This window comes from Apium graveolens, chromosome 8 (genome assembly GCF_009905375.1).
Source record: "Apium graveolens cultivar Ventura chromosome 8, ASM990537v1, whole genome shotgun sequence".
In the NCBI taxonomy this organism is placed as follows: domain Eukaryota; kingdom Viridiplantae; phylum Streptophyta; class Magnoliopsida; order Apiales; family Apiaceae; genus Apium; species Apium graveolens.
The window spans coordinates 238,645,693-238,667,980 of record NC_133654.1 but is presented as its reverse complement, the minus strand read 5'-3'; the positions used below and the strand labels follow the sequence as shown (position 1 = coordinate 238,667,980).

The following is a 22,288-nucleotide window of genomic DNA, read 5'->3' as shown; positions in this document are numbered from 1 at the left end:
GTCTTAATAGTATTCGACTCCATCGCGTAGACAGACATGCTGGCTCTAGTTAAGAACATTGTTGGAAAAATCGGTAATTGGTACTAATCTGTTTAGGTACTGATTAGAGTTTAATCGGCAAATCGGGGATTAATTGGAGGGATTAATGGAAATAAAAATCGGATATATTAAATATTTTAATAATATTTAATATATTTACCTTATTTATTATGAAATATATAATTCAAAAATAATTTATAAATATTAATCGGATTTTAAAAAATAAATCGGTACAATACTTTTTGGATTAATCGAGAAATTTTTTGAATACTGGAAAAGAGTGGTTTTTCAGATCAGATTCGAAGATTGAATAATTACACAAACCTTTTTGCAGACACCATAAATTCGTTTTTTTTTCCTGTAGATTTATGGTGGATACTCCAACGGAATGCAAACTTAAAAATATATTATCTGTTGCTGAATTGAACTTTTTTTGGGCAGTTCCAGTAGCATTATCTACATCCTTGAACTTGTCTTCATATTTTTGAAGGAAATATATAGGTACAATCAAAGCAAGTTACAAAATTTCAAGTATAAACTGTAAGCACTCCAAATGCCATTACACAGTACAGCTTGCTTCAGGTGCTTAAGTAGGTCCCAAATCATGTCTCGTGATCATTATAGTATTAATATGATCGTTAGGGTCTGTTTGTAATCCTCTTATAATACGTACATTTCTAACTAAGTTACTTTTGTACATTTCTAACCAAGTTACTTTTGTGAGAAGGCTTAATTACGCCAATTTTATTTGCTGACTCACTTTCAATATAAGAAAACAGGGGCTGCATTGTAAATTCCCCATGTACTCCGAAAGGTATCATATACCTTTTCTTTCCTCAAAACTAATTTCTCTCTTCTCTCTGCTGAATACATAGATTTTGTATCATTTACCTCAATTCAAAAACACTTTTATACATATATGCGTAGATTTAATCAATGTTATGAAAGCTTCAACCATCTTCTTCTCTATTTTTGATTTCATAAATCTTTCAACAATTTTGGTTCCGGATTATTCTTGAATTGTAACATAAATATACACATGCATGCATTGTGAACCACATTTCCTATCAGTTAATTCTGGTAACAGAATTTTTATATTGCGTCAAAGATTCGATAGAATGTATCGTTGATTCGATCAGTGATTTGTTGTTTTTGGTAACGATCCAATGGCTGCATCAACAATGGCAACGGCAGCTGGAATGGTTGTGATTTTGTACTACCTTGTGAGCCGGAAATTATTGTCAGAAAAAGCGGATGACGAGGATGTTAGTGGTGATGATAATTCGAAATCAAGTCGATCTGTGAGGAGGAGAATTGCGAGGAGGCCAGCTCATGCACCAGCTACGTGGTTAGAAACTATTAATACCCTTACAGAGACACTTAGGTTCACGTATTCGGAGACTCTGGGGAAATGGCCTATTGGTGACTTGGCTTTTGGTATTAATTATTACATGCGCAGACAGGTGCGCTGCTCTTTTTGTCTTTGGTTTAATATTTTCGTTGTTCGTGTTTTTTATATGCCACGGAAGGTGCGCTATATTTGCAACTAAAAAGAAATGTAGCGCACTTGCCTTAAGAAGCTGGACGAGACTCAGCATGTTTAAATTCTTCTCTTTAATGTCCTTACACATATCAATTTCATGTTCTCGTATAAAATATGCTCCATCTAATGTAGTTCTCACAATTTTGTCTCTGGACTTCTCTATTTTAGCACATCTGTTTCCAATGTATACTAGGATTAAGAAGTCCATCCATGTCAATGTACATGAAAATTGAAGTGTTCAAGGGAGATACATTTGTTTCATTTGGAGTCTCACAGCTTGACAAGTTTTAGATAATTTGTTGACGAGGTTATATATTTGTGCAGGGTAATCTCCAAGTTTCAAAAGTATATGCAGGCGATGACTGCGTTCAGCTCAAGGGACCAGATATTATAGCTGATATGAAGCGTTATCTGTCATTATTAAAATGTTGTATACTTTTCTCAAAGAAGCCATTTCCAGTCTTTTTGGAGTCTGCTGGCTATACTCAGGAAGATGTTCTTCTTCGAGAGCCCAAAGCTGGGGTATGCAAATTTGTTTAACATTTAGTTGGTCAAATATGAAATCTTTTAAATGTTAAAACTATGTTCTGTTTGCATTTCCAATACAGATTCTAAGGCCTGCCTTCACCATATTATGTGATAAAAATTTAAAATGCTTCCTTCTAGTGATACGGGGAACTCATAGCATCAAAGATACGCTAACTGCTGCAACAGGTGCAGTAGTTCCTTTTCATCATTCAGTTTTACATGATGGTGGGATTAGCAATTTGATATTAGGATATGCCCACTGTGGGATGGTTGCTGCTGCTCGTTGGATTGCAAAGCTCAGCATTCCATTTCTGCTTAGGGCTCTTAGTAGCTTTCCTGATTACAAAGTAAAGGTATACATAGCATGTTCTACCAGTTTATTAAATACGTAATCTTAAGCCTTCTACATATGTTATTCTGAATTGGTATCAGTCCTACTTCAGAATTCGGTCTAAATGTCATTCTCTGTTGGCACATTCTCCAACAAATGTTTAGGAATGTTTATATAGTTTCGGTAAATTGTAGTTTCTATTGTATGAAATGATAAATTAAGGTGCGGCTTATTCCCCGAAAATTAGAGGTCCTCGTCCATGGATTATCTTGTCAGTTGCTTTCTAATAGTGGTACTGTGGTAGATTGATGGTCTACTTGTATAAAAAAGACTTGATGTTCAGTCTTATTAATGATATAATTTACATTTCTTGTATAGTGATGTTATATTAAACCAAGCTTCTATAGCTTGTTTTATACTATCATTCACATATAATATGATAGTTTACTTTCATGGTTTAGAAATAGAGTAACCCTGATTTTAATACATCAACTAATCAGTGATGTTTAGGAATCAAAACGAAACTAAAGTGTTGAAGCTTCATCTTTTGTACTCAAAGTATAAAGTTGAATATAAAGACTGAAGCAGGGAAGAAATTAAAAAGTGCACACAGAATATGAAAAAAAACAGGCACTCTAATTACACAAGAAGAGACGAGGCTAGAACAAAACTCTGCAAGCTACTCAATAAAATTTCACTTCAAATTTCTCAACTCCTTATACTGAACTCTTAATAAAGATAATGCCAGGCAAACCTTTCTTTGTTCCTGGGAATTAATGGTCAATTATGTCTCCCCTCCCATCTATCTCTCTTTTTTTATGTTTCCCTCTAATTTACCTTGGACTTGTATGTGATTATGACTATGGTGTTTGAATTAAATTGAACTGTATTTGTGTTGATTTGATTTTATGAAAGTAAAAAAAGTGAAGTGTGGTATCAATATTCATGAGTTTGATTAGTATCTATTCAATTAATTATCCACTTCTCAAGTTATGTTCTCCGCTCTGCACAAAATAGTTTTTGATATCTATATATGTAACATACTAAAGCTTATTAAACTAATCTTCAAATTAAAGCGTTATTATGCTCTGTGATATGTATTCTTCACCAATGATTAAATTTTTTATTACAGCAGGAATATAATTTTTGACATGTGCTATTCCCATTTATACAAAACAGTATTTTTTATGTTCCTAAAATGTTGAAATTACTGTAGGCTTAGGGAACTATTGTGATGAAGATAGTCTTGTTTACTTGTAGATAGTTGGCCATTCCCTTGGTGGTGGTACTGCTTCTCTATTAACCTATATTCTCCGAGAACAAAAAGAGTTTTCGTCAACCAATTGTATCACATTTGCACCAGGTATGTCGAATGAGCCCAACTGTGTCGGGTTTCTTCATTTATCTGCATGAATATATATACTTGTTTTACCCTTTGTACCTTCCTCTAAGCGTATAGTGGTTGGAATCTCTGGATTTATGTATGTGAAACAGCAATTTGATCATTTCTGTTCCAATTTGTCAGAGCATGCAGAATTGCAGATATATTAGAGGGGATATATTTTATGGGGTCTGATTTTGTTAGAGCATGAAATATTTTAGACTGAAATGTGAAATAGGTGCATGTTATTTGTCTACTAATTTCATGGATACACTTCAATTTTATTATTATATTAGTTGTGTTACCAACACATTCTGATGTTTAAATGAGAAATTGAGGAATATATTTAAATTCTGATAAGTTGGTGGTTGAAGGATGCATCCTTTTGTCACATAATAACACTACTAGTATAAACAACAGACTGATTATTCAGAAGTGTCTTTGTTTGTTTGCTCAAAAGAAATTTATCTACCTTGTGCTAAGCGCTTTGGACAATGTTTATGAGAATTTGCCTCCTTGTTAGCTATTTGCTTTCATTACTTCAATTGAAAATTTTCCATTCTGCAGCTGCTTGTATGACATGGGAATTAGCAGAATCAGGGAAGCATTTTATTGCCACTATTATTAATGGTTCTGATCTTGTTCCAACATTCTCAACGGCTTCGATAGATGATCTTCGCTCAGAGGTATGATAGTTTATCACTGTAAATACGATATTTGTATATAGTGCTTCCTCTCTATCACAATCCATATGAGCTTATGTTAAATTTTAAACCGCTAGTTTTTAAAATTGGAAGTTTTTGTAATTTATTTAATGTATATGTAATGGTTATAATTTAGCACTATCTACATTTTTTCTTGTATAGATGTACCAACAAACTGTTTCTTGGAGTATGTCAGACTTCAGAGAGAGTATTTTCCTCCAGATCATGTAAAATGTACACATATGTTTCTCTGTCCAAAAGAGATTAATTGTTTAGCTTCCTATCATCAGGTCACATCATCGTCTTGGTATAACGATCTGTTGGATCAAGTTGAGCATACAAGAGTTCTAAATGTTTTTTATCGCTCTGCAACTGCTTTGGGATCTCGTCTCCCAACAATGGCTAGTGCAAGAGAGAGGGTTGCTAGTGCGAGTGCCCTTCTACGTCCTGTTTCTAGCAGTACACAGGCAAGTTCTATGGTGCAGCTCTATGTGTTTGAAAAGTAACCAAGTTTTTATTGTAAATGGTAAAAGGCTCAGTTATACTGTAATTTAAACACCTATATTGTAGTAACATTTATTAATTCATCCATCAACAACTGAAACTTGTTGATGATCTGTTTACAAATTTCTTCTAGAAAAAATGTTCATGAGGTTATCTTCACGTTTAATATGAAATTATAGATTTTACCTCCCCCACCCCAAAATTCAAATGATATATTATGATTGCTGAGTTGTACCTGATAAATAGGGTGTGATGAAGCGTGCCCAGAATGTTGCTAAGGCTGTCGTTAGCTCCCGCCCAACCCTGTCCTCATGGTCATGTATGGGTGCTCGTCGACGTACTGTTGCCTCTTTGCCAACCAAAGAAGAGGATATGCCTGAAACTTCGCTTTTAAATGACCGATCACCACGTCCTCCCAAGAGTGAGGCTGTGAATAGAGTTCCAGATGCAAACCGTATCAAACTAAATACTTCTAGGGTTATATCAAGACATGATGAGATCGATGAAGACGAAGAGCTTGTTGCAGACAACAGAGTGAGTAGAGCCAGTAGTAGTACTTCCAACATGGAGGACATCACCGAAGGCGAATTTTTGTATGAATTGGAGATGGAACTCCAGAGGGGAAATAATGAAGCTGACAAGAAAGCGCAGGAGAAAGCAGAAGTTGCTGCAAAAGGAATCACCAAAGAGGAAATAGAGCTAGCTGTTGCAACTGATACTGAACCAATCACATCTACATCTGATATTGCTGAGAACCTCCATTTATATCCCCCTGGAAGAATAATGCATATAATTTCTGTAAATCCATCTGATGCAAGTGATTCAGGTCAGGAACATCCAACTGCGGAGCATCAACAAAAGCCTCCAGTTGGCATCTACGAGACAAATAGGGAATTGTATAGTAAGCTACGATTGTCAAAAACAATGGTTAATGATCACTATATGCCCATGTATAAGAAGATGATGGAATTGTTAATCAGAGAACTGGAAAAATGAAGAAGGCTGTATTTGATAATTTTAAGAAGTATATGATTCAGGAACAAGCATGATACATGTCCTATTAGAATGCCCAATTAAATTTATAAGATTTTCGCGAGCATGTATTCCAATAAGTAAAAAAGTACCGGAAGTAGCAGAGAGGTTGTTTCCGTGACCGTGAGTGCCTCCAAATTTTAGGGGGCGGACAAACTAAGTGATCCGCACGATATTAAAAGATAAATAATGAAAAACAAAATTTCCAGATGCTGTCTGCATCAATATTAAAGAATAAGGAAATTATTTAAATTAAGCCCCTGTCTAAACCAAGCAACTTTGAAAAATAATGTTAGTAGTTTGTGACTAAGCTTGAAGAGTATAGTATATTAGTATGTCTTCTAGATAACTGATAGCAGAAAAGATTAGAAATCACTAAAAATACTGTAATTGCTAATAGCAGCCCCCCTCAACTTTCTTTTCTTTTCTCATGTTAATCAAATAAGCAATGACTCATGAGTCACAACTCATAACTAAAAAAGTTAGATAAGATTAAGCTACTTTTCTAACTAAAATTCATGTTTTGGCCAAACTGAAACAGCTTCCTCCTGCCTTCCAGATTCAAGTAACAGCCAACCTCTTTAGAACAGCACCATTCTATATATAGTCTAAGCCAGTATTCTTCATAGTTCATACACATCTTTCTCTCTATTTACAACTTTGCACAACTTTATTCATAAGTCTCAGTATCGAAAAATCTTCAAATATTAATAAACGTTAGGGCTGAAACTGTTGAAGAGTAATGGATTTGGATACATTTGTCATCAAAGTTGTCATGTTTGTGGTTGTTCAAGCTTTGGTTTATTTCATTCTTTCAAATTCGTCGAATGTCTTCTCTGATAACAAGTTGATGAAATCGCTTAGCTTCAAACCAGCACGGTCACTTAGCATCAGTCGTATGCTTGCTGCCATCTCTGATATTCCACAGGGTGGTGAAAGATAGCCTTCATCAACAAGCTCTTTTTCTGCTATCGAAGAATCCTCTTCCTTGAGTTATAATGACTAATATAGACACATACCTTAATAGTTAATACTAGGGGCTGTGAGGTATTTTTTATGCCTGTGGTTCCTAATGTAGCAGCTCAATTTCATGGGGTATTCTTTGATTCTTAGTCTTCCTTTTTTGATGTATTATAGTTATACAAACAATATCGACAATCGTTTTTTCTGTTTCATTCATGTTGTTTATCTTTTTGCATTTAAGATTCTCAGATAGATTATAATACAAGTGAAATTTAAAATTTTCTCAAAAATGTTTATACGAAGTAGACTGCTAGGTAGGCATTGCTTGCTGATAGCAAGGACTGAGCTCAATAATTTAAGTGTACATATTTAGTAAAAGATCTTATGTACACACATGACATGGCCTCATAAATCATCATTCAGTTCTACAAAACAGAAGGGAAATATTAACTGAGCTTGTTAATAAACAAGGGAAACAAATTTTATAATCAGTCCTCAGATAGGTTCTGGAGGGGGTGAAGAAAAAGACAGATAGCTGAAATGTCATCGGTTGCAATACCCCGCCTCTTGTTTTTCCATGCACGGACAGCGTGCTGAACCAATCTCTTGGCAGATGTTTCCCTATTCAGCGCAGAAGAGACAATCTTTATGGCTTCTTGGTTAGAGACGACATCCCAAACCTAACCAGCCAAAACAATGAAATTGATAAAATGTCCAGAATAAACACCAGACGATTAGCAACATTATAAATCAAAATTTCCACCAATCCTGACTACAATTGTTTGTATATGTAGCTAAATCATGAGTTTCTTTATGTGAACAGACTCAAAAGTTGTTGACTTGAACAGCTAATGAGTTATTTTAGCCATATTGCTACTGTGCTAGAAAGTTAGGACACCAGAAGGAGATGAGTTATTTTCTGAACAGCTAATGGTATTAGAGTTATGCTATTTAAGAGCATGCAACTGAAATAGGTGATAACTACGTCGCCACATAGAGTTTAACCATTAGCTACTATAACACATACCCCATCCGTAGCCAATATAACAAATTGATCATCACTGGTTATGTTTCGCTGTGTCACTTCTGGCTCAGATATAAGACCATAGTCCTTAATAAAGAAGTCACCAAAAGCTCTGGATAATGCCAATCCTGGACCTCCTGGTGTCTCTCCATTTGGCATCCAGATCCTATACACTCCCGGCTCATCACTAGAAGAAAATACTTTTCCTTTTGCTCGTGCAATCCTCTCACTCTCCTCTGATTCAAGGAATTCAAGTATGAATAATTAAGTACCATAATTATTTCTTATGCACTAATTAATAGACCTACAAGCTTCCTCCAGATTAGAGGAATGAAGGAGAAAGCTTACGAGGCAGATTGGGTTTACAGTCAATGGTCAGCTGAACTGGCTCCAAGTTACCATCACTAGAGGTGGTTGCCATAACTGCCCGAGAATCGCCAACGTTTGCTATAATCAAGACATCACCCTAAAAGAGATCATAAGGAAATCTTAATACATATAAGAACATAAGTTGATAGATAAAATAGAGTTGAAAAGCAGAAATGAATTAATTCACTCTACTTATTACCCCCAAAACAAATTTTGTATCGCCTTACCTGTCTAACGATGGACAGAGCTGTTGTACCACTGTGAAAAGAATCAATGCCAGGATGATGCTCAAGCTCTTGATCAATAGTAGAACAAGTCTTCAAGTAAGATTGTCTCCAAGTAGTAAACTGATGAAGGTTTTCACCAGCCTTGAGTGATAGAGCTAGAGTTTCTTGCCAATTGCAAAGCAAATACGACGGCATCGAGTCCCTGACCTTTTTAGATATAAGGTGACCCCAAGGACCATGTCCATCAAACACACCACAAAATATCATGTCTTCTTGACATCCAAAGTTCTGCCAAAGATAGATCATGAGATTCAGCGGATTTAAATGCCTATCATTCGGCTACTCATAGATCATAATGAAATGTAATAATAATCATATCCATACCTCCCAAACTATAACAGAATCTTGATTTTCTCCTTTTCTCCCTCTCTTAGAGTAGACAGAGGCAAAATTATCTGACCCTCCAACGCTAACACATCCAGGAGAACTCGACAACAGATCACTTTTCCTTGCTTCCTTAGCCAATGCATCCGCAGCTTCCCTTCCACCATCAACCTTCTTCTTCCCATTTTTAATTGAAATATTCCTTGCCAAACCATTAATTAGTGATGAAAATTGCACCATCTTCCGCAACTGCATATTCCACAGAAGATGAAAATGCATCAATAATCTGAATGAAGGAATATGAACTTTTTTCCCAATAACAAACATGGAAAGTGTAAGCTACAGGTCTATACTTAACATGTGGAGCAGTTGTTAAGCTTTATAACTATAGTTTTTGTTATTTCCTTTTATGAATCCAAAAAACAACAGATACGCTAGAGCCTAGAGACATGATTACACAAATAGAGTTCAAGTGAAGCTAAATGCATCTTATAATACATTTCATAGTAAATTTGAGTAGTAAGCTACTTTGAAACTAAACTTTTTCACTGTAAACATGCAGAACTACATGAGATTATTAAATTTAATAAAACAAAAGAAGAACTAGAATCACCTTGGTGATCTTCTTTACTGAATAATAATACTGATGAAACTCCGATAACGCAACGAAGAATACAACTCCGCAACAAGCTCAGGTCAGATAAGCAGATATTTGTAGTATGCAAATGTTTCAGATGACTTGATGTACTTCAAACTCATATATCTTCCTTATATATAGACATTCTTTTTTATTTTTTAGGTGATGACTTAGAAGACTAGCATTTCGGAATAGAATAAAATTGCACAACATTTTATAACTTAAGTTTTAAATTTTAAAAATGGTCATTTTTAAATTCTATCCAAACTAATAGGGTAACTACATATTTTTTTCAAAGATCAACCAAATAGAAGGCATTAGAAGCGGTTCAGTTCTAATTTAATTCTATAACTAACTCATATACACGAGGTATTAGTACTGAGTCAGTTTCGATCTAATTCCATTGTTAACTCGTAAGGAATTCAGAATATTTTTAAGCTATGTCAATTTTTGATATTTTATTATTTTTTTATTTCGCACACTTGTGTTTGTTGATGAGGTCGATCAGTTAGATGTATAAATTGAAAACACATATTTTATTGATGTAAATTGTTTTTACATAATAATCCCTAGAGGATTAGAGGTCAAAAATCAATAGGTGAAGGAAATTGAAAGTAAAGATACCGAGTTAATAGTGGCCAAGCAAATGTTCTATGCTGATGATTGATTTTTGAATAAATAATTGCGTAAATTGTTACTTACAATGATGGTCATTTTGATATTACAATATAAAATTGTGGGCGGTAATAAACTATAGTAAATTCATGGTTCAAAATGAATTGCCAATTCAATAAGCTTAGTGGACAGATTAGTTGAGCTTACCTTTCTAATTTTATCCGATATTTAATTCTTGTTACATTATGACTATGTTATATTTTATGTAATCTTCAATTCTATTGGGTAGTTTTTTTTATGATTACATCTTTGGTTTATGTGCACTAAACACACATATATAACATAAGCATATATGTCATTGTTAAAGACTTGACATGGTAATTAAAAAAATGTGATCATGTTTATTTTTAATTAGGCATGTCACTAAGGAGCATTTCGTAGAATATGTGATCGACAGAAGTCAGGAGCCAGCAATACTTGAAGATATTCCAGTAGTGAATGAATTTCCAGATGTGTTTCCCGACGAGTTACCAGAACTTCCTCCAGATAGAGAAATTGAGTTTGCAATCGACTTAGCACCTGGAACAGAACCAGTATTCAAGACCCCGTACAGAATGGTGCCATAAAAGTTTTATATTTAAACCTTTATTAAAAAAAATTGAAAAAATATTATGAAATTATATTTTATAGAAGTCTCGAAATACGTGTCGAATAGTAACGTAAACATCTCATGGGACGAGTAGTGTTTAGTAAATGATTGTATAGTTAACATGATATCAAAATTTAATTTATCTTCTTTTGTTTGTTTGTTTTTGGTGTACCATAATTGTATAATGTTCTTATGGGCCTATGTGTTTGTTTAATTATAAGTTACCTCTAACTTATAAGCAGGTAACAACTTATTAATGATTGTGTATTAAACCAATTTATAAGTTGAATTTACAACTTATAAGCTGATAAGTGAAATGTTAGTAACGACGTATCTTTTTTCAATTTATTTTATTTTTTTGTCATTTTATTAAATTTAATATTAAAATATATGTTTTAAATGTGAGTCTAATTTAAAATTTATGAATTAAGATAATTATATTTAAAAATTAATTATTTTACCTCATTTAAGTTAAAAACATTCTGACTTATAAGTAATATTATCTAAGCACTTATCTATCTATACTATATATTATAATAGACGAAACATTAAAAATTTGGTAGTCGGTACTCGGTAAAATTACTTAATTACCCTTACTTAATTATTTCAATTCTAATTATTGGGTCGATCAATTCTAATTATAATTGATATTGAAGTCAATTTCCTCTATTACATTACCAATTTCAATTCTATTTTATGTCGACCTCTATATCATTATAATTTATATTAAATTAAACTTTTTCTACCAATTTATATTTTAATTCATATCGAGTTCTATATTATTCTAATTTGTTACTTCGGGCTAAATTAATAAGCAAACTAAATATAATTATTAAGATTTAGTTGATATGTCATGTGAATCGGGTTAAGATAGAATAATAATACTATCAGTACTCCTAAAAAAATTATAGAACTGAACTTGGTGAAACAAAATAATATATTTTATTTATCAAGGATAAAAAAATACATTATATAATTGATTCAGACTAACACAAAACTAAAATAAAAATACAATTCGACCAACAAAAATAAAATAATATATACTAATTATTCAGTCTAAAACAAAATTATCTTATTGATCCACACTTAAAAAAATAAAAATTAAACTAAAAATAATTAGTTTGATTCGGTCGGTGTATTGGGGATCGGGCTAAAATAAAATAATATAAACCACTGATCTGAGGTAAATCAAATTAATATTAGGCTAAATATAATTCGTATCCTATTGATGTGAACTAAAAATCACATTTTAATTAAAACATAAATATTATTTTTTTAAAAACACACATAAAATTATCAATAAAACTATATCGTTCAATCAGTAATATTGTCTTTTTCAAATATATTTTATAAAATTACTGTTAATCGATTAAGTAATCAACATGGTAAAATAATATTTTTTGAGGTCCCAATATTATGAAGATATTATATTTTTACCCTCAATAAAATAATAATTTCGTTATAATAACATTTCCGTCTTTACCAATGCTATCACTTTAAATAAGTTTAAATGTTCTCAAAAGTTACGCACATATACGTCAACTAATATAATTATTATGAAATCATATCATTTAAAGTTTTAAATGAACAAAATTCAAAACTGAATTCAATTTTTTTTAAAAAATTTATGAAATTACTTAATTACCCTTAATTATTAATATATATTTTATTAATAAAATTACTTAACTAGCCTTAAATATTAAAATATATTGTGCTAATCTAAATTAACAATTATCTTTTCACTTTACACATGCACGTAACTTTGCTCATTACACAACAGAATCCAAAGGTCTTCTTGATATTTGTAGAGTATCTAACAAGTTCCATGACTTCGTCATTAAAGCAGAAAGATGGGCGAAATAAAATAAACATAATAATAAATCAACAATTATACTCTCATGTCTACGCTTCCATACCATATATAGTATACTGTATTAATAATGTACTATATTATAATAAACAAAACATAATTTTTTTTATAATTACAAAATTATCCTTAATATTTTTTTATTTATATTATTTATACTATCACATGTACTATTTATCTATACTATATATATCTATCTATGCTAAAATAAATAAAATATTAAAAATTTGGTCCGTCTGTTGATTCGTTCAATTAAATAACTTAACTTTTAATTGAAAAAATTGTGATCACATGTAAATATATGAATAAAAATATATTATTGAATGTGTAACATTACTTTTTTCACATACATCTTCTTAAAAAAAATATGAACATAGATTAACATATTTATCATTAAATCATGTCATCTAAATATTAAATGAACAAATTTAAGAATTATATTCAGATTAAAATTTTGAAAAAATTATGCAATATTATAAATCGCCTGCGTGCATCGCACGGGTTTTAAGATAGTATAACAGTGTTTATTTACTTATCACTTTTAAGTTAATTATTAATTTTAAGTTATAAGTTATTTATTTTAAAATTTTCCAAACGGGCATTGACTATGTTATATTTTATGTAATCTTCAATTCTATTGGGTAGTTTGTTGATGATTATATCTTTGGTTGATGTGCACTAAACACCCGTGTATATCATAAGCGCTTCGATCCATTTAAAACTTCTCTCTCAAATATTAGTGTTTAGAAAATGATCAACTTCTCTCTCAAATATTAGTGTTTAGAAAATGATCGATTTAGTTAACATGATATCAAAATTTTATTAATCTTAATTTTTTTGTTTGTTTTTCGTGTACCATAATTATCTAATGTTCTTCCAATAGAAAATTTGTTGTTAACCAAACATGACCAATGACCCGATACCCACAAGATGGATTCGGAGATTATTTAATTTTTAATGACATTTGGAGACTACGTTTTTCAAAAACTTATTTATGTGACAAACTGAAACTAAAATACCAAGCAGGCACCACTCACCAGCACAATAGGAAGAGAGTTTGAAGACTGATGATATGGGGCTGGTACAATTAGAGATTCACAAATGGCCTACCGAACCGGATTTTGACCGGGCCTTAAAAAACTCGGATTTTAACTGGGCCGGGCTTTGATTTTGATGGGGCCGGGCCGGGCCGGGCTTTTCAAAAATTTCAGAGCGCGTTTGGGCCCTCGAGGTGGGTTTAACTGGGATTTTTTTTGGGCCGGGCTTTTTTCTAATTTAAATCAGATCGAGTATGATTAGAGATTCTGAAGAATACATATGTTAGTAACTAGATCATCGTAAAAATGTATTAGTTTACATGGAATATTTTATGAAAACATTACTTTATTGAAAACATTTAAGTTCGACAAAAAATAAACATGTTCATAGAATAATATATTTTATCATTGTTATGATAACAATAATATCCAAATATATATAGTGTACTTATTATATCTTCTTTCATTATTTATGTAACGAAGTATATAAATAATATTATTAATCACAAATATGTAAATATATATGTGTTTAAAGTATTATTTATATTTATAGTAAATGTCAATTTATAAATATATAAGAAAATATATTAGAATAATCAGATTATAACTGGGCTTTTTCGGGCTTTTAATCGGGTCAGGCCGAAACCCAGGCTTTTAACTGGGCCGGGCCGGACCTTGCCTAAAAATATAGGGCCCGTCGAGGCCCGAAGCCCGGGCCGGGACCGGGCCGGGCTTTACCGGGTTTTGACCGGATCGGGCCGGGTCGGGCCAGATTTTCGGGCCCGGACTTTTTTGTGAATCTCTAGCTACAATAGGTTTGGATTAGCCCAAGAAGTTGATGGGTTTCTAATTCAATCAAAAATTCTGCCCACAATAACCTCTCACGGGCTTAAATTACGGACGTTGTTACCTAAAAGTAAGTAGAGTTGAGCCTTTCTATGAACTCAGATTCATATCAATCGTTGACCCTTTTGGTTTTCCTTCAAAAGAATTTATATTTCAGATTTTTTTATTTGACAATAAATTTAGAGAATTTTATTTAAACAACTAAAACTTATTCACGAAAAACTCTCAACTGATAAGACGTCTTAGCAGACTTAACAAGCTGAATAGAAATATTCCTGACACTAAAAATGATTTCAAAGATTTGCCAAACAATCTAAACAACAACTTCCTGAAATTGGTATTATCACAATTGACCTCCGCACATAAAAAAATGAGTGATAGTCTAGCGTTCAAAATCATCAGTTTCACTAACTGAGATTAGAAGTACATATACCCTCATAAGTTGAACAATTTTTCGTTTTCGTTGTATGAGGTAAACTCTTGTGATTTTCACCACCAGTTACAGTTTCGAAGCGGGCTTCACAGAATTCCGGTACACCATATAAATCATTCTTAAACCAATTTGACTATCAACCAACACCCAATATAACATAAATAACCCAAAAAATTGGGGACGTTTAACAACCCAAAAAGATGAATACGGAAATAAACCTCACAAAAAAGAGAATATTTATTGAAAGAAAATTAAGAAAAAAATAAAAAAATATCATTATCGAAAGAAGGAGAATTGGAGGGAGAATAAGTGGTAGCATTTGATAGAAAATGGGCAACTAGGATTTGAGATGGGTAGAAGAGAGACTAAAAGATGAGTGTCATTAGATTTCAGGTTCGTGTAATTTCCTATACTTCAGATTTTTAATATTGAATATACTTTATGAAAAAAGTGTGACATTGTTGTCTAAAAATTATAATTAATTTGAATAATGTACGAATTTTAGGTCTAAAAAAAAGACTTGCATTGTACACAATGTTAAATGGGTCGCAAGTTTGGCCAACTTACAAACAATTGTCGATCAATATACATAATTAATAGAAATACACAATATATTATGTGTCCAGTTTTAAATTATCTCATTATATTATTCTAAGTTCCATAAATATAATGGAATTAATACTTAATAAACTTGCACAATAATAATATTCATTTATGGTATCTTGATAGTGTCAGCTCACATAATGGTAAAGTTTTTTTATTATAAATTTTGGGTCATGTAGACCAAATTGCGCATGCTATCGAGTATAACTAATTCATTACAAGGTAAAATTATATACCGGTTAATGTAAAATATAACTGAATAACTACACAAAATAGAAACATGCAAATAAAACTTGAAGTCTGCAACCGAGTCACATAAATAAATTTATTAACATGTTAAAGCCTTATTGAAGAATAACATATCAAAAGACTTGAAGTTATAAGAAAATGTATTGGTTTGAGTATTGAAAATCATAGAATTTTAGTGGACTAAAATAATGAATCAGTTGTAGGAAATATCAAACTAAGGAATGGTAAAGAGAACAAGATTATCTTATTTCGTGTTAATCATTTGTGAATAAGACCACTACACTAAGTGTCAACATAACAAGAAAGGAGTATACGTTTAAACATAAGAAATTCGTTGATGACAAAAAAAGAAAAAGAAACAATGATTAAAAGAGTGAACTGTATTGAATAACAAGTGAAAAATATTCTAAGTCTAAAGGCTTGCCGTCTCCAAAACTTGACAAGAAGAACTGGCTAAGTCTATAATGTCGACTTCAAAGTGATTTAAAAAAATTGGCTTAGGTTAAAACTCTTGTCTCCATAAAACCTTCTTTCTTTATCGCCTTTAAATTAAAGCACTTGGAAAAGATTCTAGGTCCTAGAGATGTCGTTTCCAAAAGTTTTCAAATTTTGTAAATGAGTTGTCGCCTACAATGTACCATTGAGTTGTAGATTTTTGAAATATCAACATGTGATAGGGGTGAACAAAAATCGACCAAACTGAATAAACCGACCCAACCCGTCCCTTATTTTGACCGCATGATCCGACCCATAAAAAATCGAGGTTTAAACTGCTTAATTTTTTTTATAACCCGAATATAATGGGTTGGGTCAGAATTTAACCAATTTTAACCCTCACCCAACCCAACCCAACCCGCATACAATTAAATTACAAGTCCAATATATATTAGGTCTAGCCCATTACATATTAGTTTTAGCACAGTCCATTAAGTGAAACCAATTCGATTCCATCACTTGCCTTACCATATTTAACCTAGGTCAGATTTTATGTTTAGTAAAAATTTAAAATACAGCTGCGCCTCTCTCTCTCTCTCTCTTCACTACTCCAATCTTCACTCTCATGCCTAATTCGTATCTCGCAAGATTCACCTCATCACCTCTTTGACTCTGTAAAATTCATCTCTCTTTGTCTCTTTAATTATATTCATCTCTTAACTTGTTTATGTTAATTGTTATATAGTTTTCAATTGTTTGCTATTGTTTTATGTTAATTAATAACTTGTTCTGTTACTTATTTGTTCTCTTACTTGTTCATTTGTTTCCGGTTTATGACTCCTAACTAGTATGCGTCCTGCTATTGAGATGTTTTTTAACTCGCTCATTTAATGTATGTTTTTTGTGTTAGGTAATGGATCACACACGGGGGGGGGGGGGTGAATGTGTTTTTCTGATTTTAGGCCTTTCTTGAAAGTTAATGGTTGAACAAAGTAAATTAAATCTTGTATAGAAAATTGTTCATGCAGAATATAAGCTTACAGAAAATAAAGAACACAGATCTTCAAAATTCACTTAATTTTTGTATTAAAAATTAAGATGTTTTGCTACAAAATTTCTAAGCACTTTTAAGTTAAAGAGCTCAGCTTCGTCTCGAGAGTGTTACAAGAATTTTGATCTAAATTGTTACTTCTAACTAGAGGACCAGTGTTAACTTTATATCTCAGTTAACTGCTGGTTTACACAATGGATAATAAACATGCTATTAACTTTTCTAAACTGTCACTTGTCATTTCTATTTATAGAAAAGCAAATCTTCCATTTCTGGCTTAGCATATCTTTGGCATCCCGTGTTTACTTTAATCTTCCTCTATCAGTTAATCTTTGCCATTGATCTTGCACACTCTTCATGCTGCTTTTTTGAAGACTTGTCAATCCAGCTGTTGGATTGTTTGTTGATTATTTATCTTGAATATTGAACTGATCTGCAATTCTGTACTTTGAGACTGTACTTCGAGATCTCTAGTTTGAATTAATAGAACACTTGACATCTCGATAAGTACATAGGCTTATCGAGATCTCTAGCACTCCATAATGAGTTTGGCTTGTAGAGGTCTTCAGCTTGTCGAGATCTCTAGTCTTCATTTCTTCACTTTGACTTGTATATATCTCTGAGTTCTCGAATGAATGTAGACTTGTCGATAAATCTGAGTTCTCTAGTGAAGAAATGACTTGTTGATAACTCCAATCTACAGTCCTTCAAATTGGCTTGTCAATATCTTCTTGAGTTCTTGAGTAGCTTTTTTGACTTCTCTACTCTCGGTGGATATTTCTTAATCCGTCGAGTAGTGGTTGCTTATCCGTCGAGTGGACATTGCTTATACATCGAGTAGACATTGCTCATCCGTCGAGTAAACATTACTCATCCATCGAGTAGACACTGTTCATCCGTCGGTACTCTCTGGAGTTTGAATGACTTCTCGATAAGCCATTCTGGAGTTCTCGAATGACTTCTTTATAACATTAAATCTGTGACTTGTAGAGATCTTGACTTAGAACATTTTTCTCCAAACAGATTTATTTAACTCCAAGCTTCTTCAAAATTCTTCTGAGGCATGATCTTCTTGATCTTCTTCCAGATAGAATCCTTAGGCTTGATACTGTTTTAGAAAAAAGACTCCAGTCTTCTTCTTTATATTTTTACAGACTTTAAGTGTTACAATTACAAAATACAAATTTAGATAACAATACAACTTACTTAGGATTGACCCCAAGCTTAACTGATTACTGAAGATAATTGTTCATTAATCTTCTACTCAGATCATATGTCCATTTATTTTGCTTCATACTATGATCAGAGATGCTAATGACATTGTTAGCTCCAGTAATATTTGACATCATCTATTATATATTACAATCTCCCCCAACTTGTTCATTATGAAATTATGCACAAGTTCTGATTGATGATGCCAAAACTTTAACTAAATGTAGAAACTAATCTTCCCATCTGGTCTTCTTTTGTTGAGTTGCATTTAAATTTATTCAACATCCATTAGCTATTTTGGCATTAAGATATATATATATATATATATATATATATATATATATATATTCTCCCCCTTTTTTGACATTATCTCCAGGAAGAAGAATCCAGCTAGATGCACATTGTTCAAGCTGCTATCATTGTCCATTTGGAACACTGTCTGCAGCTTCAAGCTTCAGTGAGATTTATGGTGATGAGTTTATCAAATAGAATAGAAGTTTCACTTAGATCTGCAGAAAAAGTCTGTCAGTGATAAAAGTCCTAAGCTCTCTGTTCTTTTGAATAAGTAGTCTCACTACTTCTCACTGCACTAGTCTCATGACTTTTGAGAGTCAGAGTTCCCTCACAAGGATTACTAAATCCATACACTCATCTGCCTCTCCTTTTGCTAGGAAGGATCCTTCCTATCTTATTCTCTGTTTTTCACTCAATCTTTTCTCTTATTCTCACATAAAAGGCTCAAATGTTGTTTGACCTACAGAAATAAGAGATGGCTGAGAAGAGTTTATCTGTGATCATATGATTAGGGGAAAATCCATATAGGTCTAATCATACTCATTTCATCAGAAGAGTGAGTTCATAAATATCTGTGACTAGGGTCACAGTTTGACTCACAGATTACTCTGTGGTTTTGACAGTGTGTTGTCCTCCACTTATAGTGGGAACCTCCAATTGAATTGGAGGGGATTTGACTGGGTTACTGTCATGTGCTGTTAGGTCACACTTTCACTGTAGAGGGGGTGAATACAGTGTTTATTACAATCAAATCAAACTTCAAGAACTTATGTAACAGAAAACAAACTTTATTGAAACAATAAACTCTGTTACAATCTGAAACTGTTATCTCTCAGTGATGAACAAAATATCACGAGAGCTGCTAGGGTTACAGTAAATAATATTCTCGATAATGATAACACTTATAGTGTAAACCCTATGTCTGTGTTTATATATTACACAGTTACAAGATAATCGCTAATTGATATGGAATATAATTCTGCTTCCTAATATATATCAATCAGATATCTTTTCTTCCAAGTATTCCATTCTTTACGGAATTCCTTCTTCATGCATATCTCTTCTTATGTTTATCTTGATCTTCTTAACTTTAATCAGCTACTGTCCTTATCTGATCGTCCTTCAGCACTTAAGTTCTGATATCTATCTCCTGATGCTTATCTCCTGATAACATAAGTACTGATATCCCTTAAGTTCTGTCGTCCAGTATAAGTACTGATTAGTTAAGTACTGATTTGTTCTGTTCAAATAAGATCTGAAATCTAAACATAAAACTTATTAGCCATGACATTATCAAATATATCTAACAATCTTCCCCAACTTGTAAATTAGCAAAATATACAAGTTTAACAGATATTTGATGATGTCAAAAACATTAAGTACAAATGCATGAGAAATAGACAAGATAACTACAACTTACAGTCCTTAAAGCTTTTACCAATTCAACTTCTGATAATAACTTTAGTCTGTATACACATCAGAATTTAAGTAGTTGTAGATCTTTGACTTGGCTTCATCATTTTCTGATCTCTCTGATGTCAGGAGCTGTTCTGAGATAATTCTTCAACAAACATTTCTCAGCATATCTGAGTTCATCAATCATTCTCCGTTTGACATCTTTAAGCTCTGCAGTATCTTCACCAGTTTGAAATATTGCAGCTCTGAGATCATTAATCTTTGCTTTTCTCAACTCCTGATCTAGTCTTATGACATAAGCTTTGTCAGACTCTAGATTGAATTCAAGCCCCTTAATACCAAGATATGTTCTGATCTGTGCAGTATTAGGCTTCATATCAACAATATCACCATTGTGATTTCTGTACTTTGGAACATATATGCTGTCAGACTTAACAGAATAAAGTCTTTTCTGTCTCTGAATCTGTTCTTTCAAATAGTTTGCAGCAGTCCCTGTCAATCTGTCATCCACTTGAAGTAAGAATAATACATGCTCCAATTCTTCAAAATACTTCAATGGAATGGCATTTTGTCTTATATGATAAACCCTACCATCTGTCATGAAATACAACAAGATGTGTTCCTTCAAGTAGGTATGGTAAACCATTTGTACAGATTCCAATTGATTCAATCTTTCAGGAGTTGCTCCAATACCTGGTTCACTCAAGGAAGTTGGATCATTGGTAGTGTTGTGTACTCTTCTTTCATCAGCACTTCCCAATCCTGTTTTATCTCTTGCTTCCTTTCCAGTAACTACTCTAGCTTCAAAACGACTTGCAGTAGTCTTCAAAGATTGAGTTTGTTTTGCTGCAGTGAATCCTGGTAGGAGTGTTTTTGATCTTCCTTCTGATATCAAGTTAACTTGAGCTGTGTCAGAGGTTACTTGCTTCTTTTGAATATCAGAACTTTTAATTTCTTGACTCTGAACAACTTGAGCTGTGTCAGAGGTTGTTTTAGGAACTTTTCTTGAAGTCAGAGCAAGATTATCTTTGTCATCAGTAATTTCTTCATCTTCAGGAGGTACATAAACTTTAACAGGTTCACCAACCTTTTCTTTACCCTTGGATCTTGGATCTATCTTTGGTTGTGATTTAGCAAATGTTGCTTCAGTTTGTGCCTTTTCTTTAATCACAATACCTTTCAGTTTTGGAAGTGACTTTTTACCAGAAGATTCGGATTTAGATGTGACTTTCTCTGATTTAAGTCTAGCTTCTTCTTCCTTTAAACTTTCCAAGTCCATTCCTGGATTTTCTTGAAGAAATAACTGTCTTGACATTTCTTCATCAAGATCTAGAAGTTCATCAGAATTTATTCTTTTACCAGTATCAGAACTTAATCTCTTCCCAGTATCAGAACTTATCCTGTGACTTGCAATTTCAGCATTTCTTGATGAGAATCTTTTACTTTGACTATGACCTCCACCCATTCCAGAGTTTCCTTGGTCATCTTTTGCATCATCCTTTCCTTGCAGTGTCTTGTCATCCTTGCATTTGGACTTAATCACTTTCTCCCCCTTTTTGGCATCAGCAGGAAGTAGAAGAGAGATAAGCAATTCCACTGAAGATTGGATTTCTGTCAGTTGTGATTGCTGAGAAGCTTGATTTTGCAGAATTTTATCAATCTGTGCTTGTTGGCGATCTTGAGTCTTCTCAATATAAGCAATCCTGTCCATAGATGGTTGAAAGAACTTTTTCTTATCAAGTTTCCAAACTTGTTCTTGTTTGGTAAAGTTCTCCTGAATCTTGTGTATTTCAGCATGAGTAGTTGAATGAAGACCTTGTAGATTTTTAGTACTCAATGCAGTGACACGAAGCTGAGCTTTGAAATCATCAGAATTTAATATTTCATCAGCTTTAGTAAAGTGCTCAGTAAGATG

The 22,288-nt window shown here is 32.7% G+C and overlaps 2 protein-coding genes across 3 annotated transcripts; one reads left to right on the top strand and one right to left on the bottom strand.

Moving 5' to 3' along the window:
* Positions 1–972: 972 nt before the first annotated feature.
* LOC141676504 (uncharacterized) lies at positions 973–6,088 on the top strand. 2 transcript variants are annotated; one of them, XM_074482160.1, is made up of 7 exons: positions 973–1,502; positions 1,907–2,104; positions 2,191–2,463; positions 3,702–3,804; positions 4,390–4,508; positions 4,790–4,993; positions 5,277–6,088. In XM_074482160.1, the coding sequence occupies exons 1-7, from the start codon at positions 1,206–1,208 to the stop codon at positions 6,024–6,026; spliced, it is 1,944 nt and encodes a 647-aa protein (XP_074338261.1). In that variant the 5' UTR covers positions 973–1,205; the 3' UTR covers positions 6,027–6,088. The 2 variants fall into 2 exon arrangements, with proteins under 2 accessions (XP_074338261.1, XP_074338260.1); XM_074482159.1 differs by having other exon boundaries at positions 975–1,502; positions 4,817–4,993.
* A 998-nt stretch (positions 6,089–7,086) lies between these two features.
* Positions 7,087–9,783, bottom strand: LOC141676503 (putative protein phosphatase 2C 34). The gene is made up of 6 exons (XM_074482158.1): positions 9,643–9,783; positions 9,030–9,278; positions 8,646–8,933; positions 8,398–8,515; positions 8,053–8,285; positions 7,087–7,705 (listed from the first exon to the last, which is right to left on the bottom strand). The coding sequence occupies exons 2-6, from the start codon at positions 9,267–9,269 to the stop codon at positions 7,514–7,516; spliced, it is 1,071 nt and encodes a 356-aa protein (XP_074338259.1). The 5' UTR covers positions 9,270–9,278; positions 9,643–9,783; the 3' UTR covers positions 7,087–7,513.
* Between the last annotated feature and the right edge of the window lie 12,505 nt (positions 9,784–22,288).

What these genes read in the sequence shown, in the direction of transcription:
- LOC141676504 (XM_074482160.1), top strand. Translation starts at nt 1,206, where the DNA reads ATGGCTGCATCAACAATGGCAACGGCAGCTGGAATGGTTGTGATTTTG. An exon ending in ATTATTACATGCGCAGACAG is followed by an intron (nt 1,503 to 1,906) that starts GTGCGCTGCTCT and finishes ATATTTGTGCAG; the next exon opens with GGTAATCTCCAAGTTTCAAA. An exon ending in TTCCTGATTACAAAGTAAAG is followed by an intron (nt 2,464 to 3,701) that starts GTATACATAGCA and finishes GTTTACTTGTAG; the next exon opens with ATAGTTGGCCATTCCCTTGG.
- LOC141676503 (XM_074482158.1), bottom strand. Translation starts at nt 9,269, where the DNA reads ATGGTGCAATTTTCATCACTAATTAATGGTTTGGCAAGGAATATTTCA. An exon ending in ATTCTGTTATAGTTTGGGAG is followed by an intron (nt 8,934 to 9,029) that starts GTATGGATATGA and finishes TATCTTTGGCAG; the next exon opens with AACTTTGGATGTCAAGAAGA. An exon ending in TTATATTGGCTACGGATGGG is followed by an intron (nt 7,706 to 8,052) that starts GTATGTGTTATA and finishes TTGGCTGGTTAG; the next exon opens with GTTTGGGATGTCGTCTCTAA.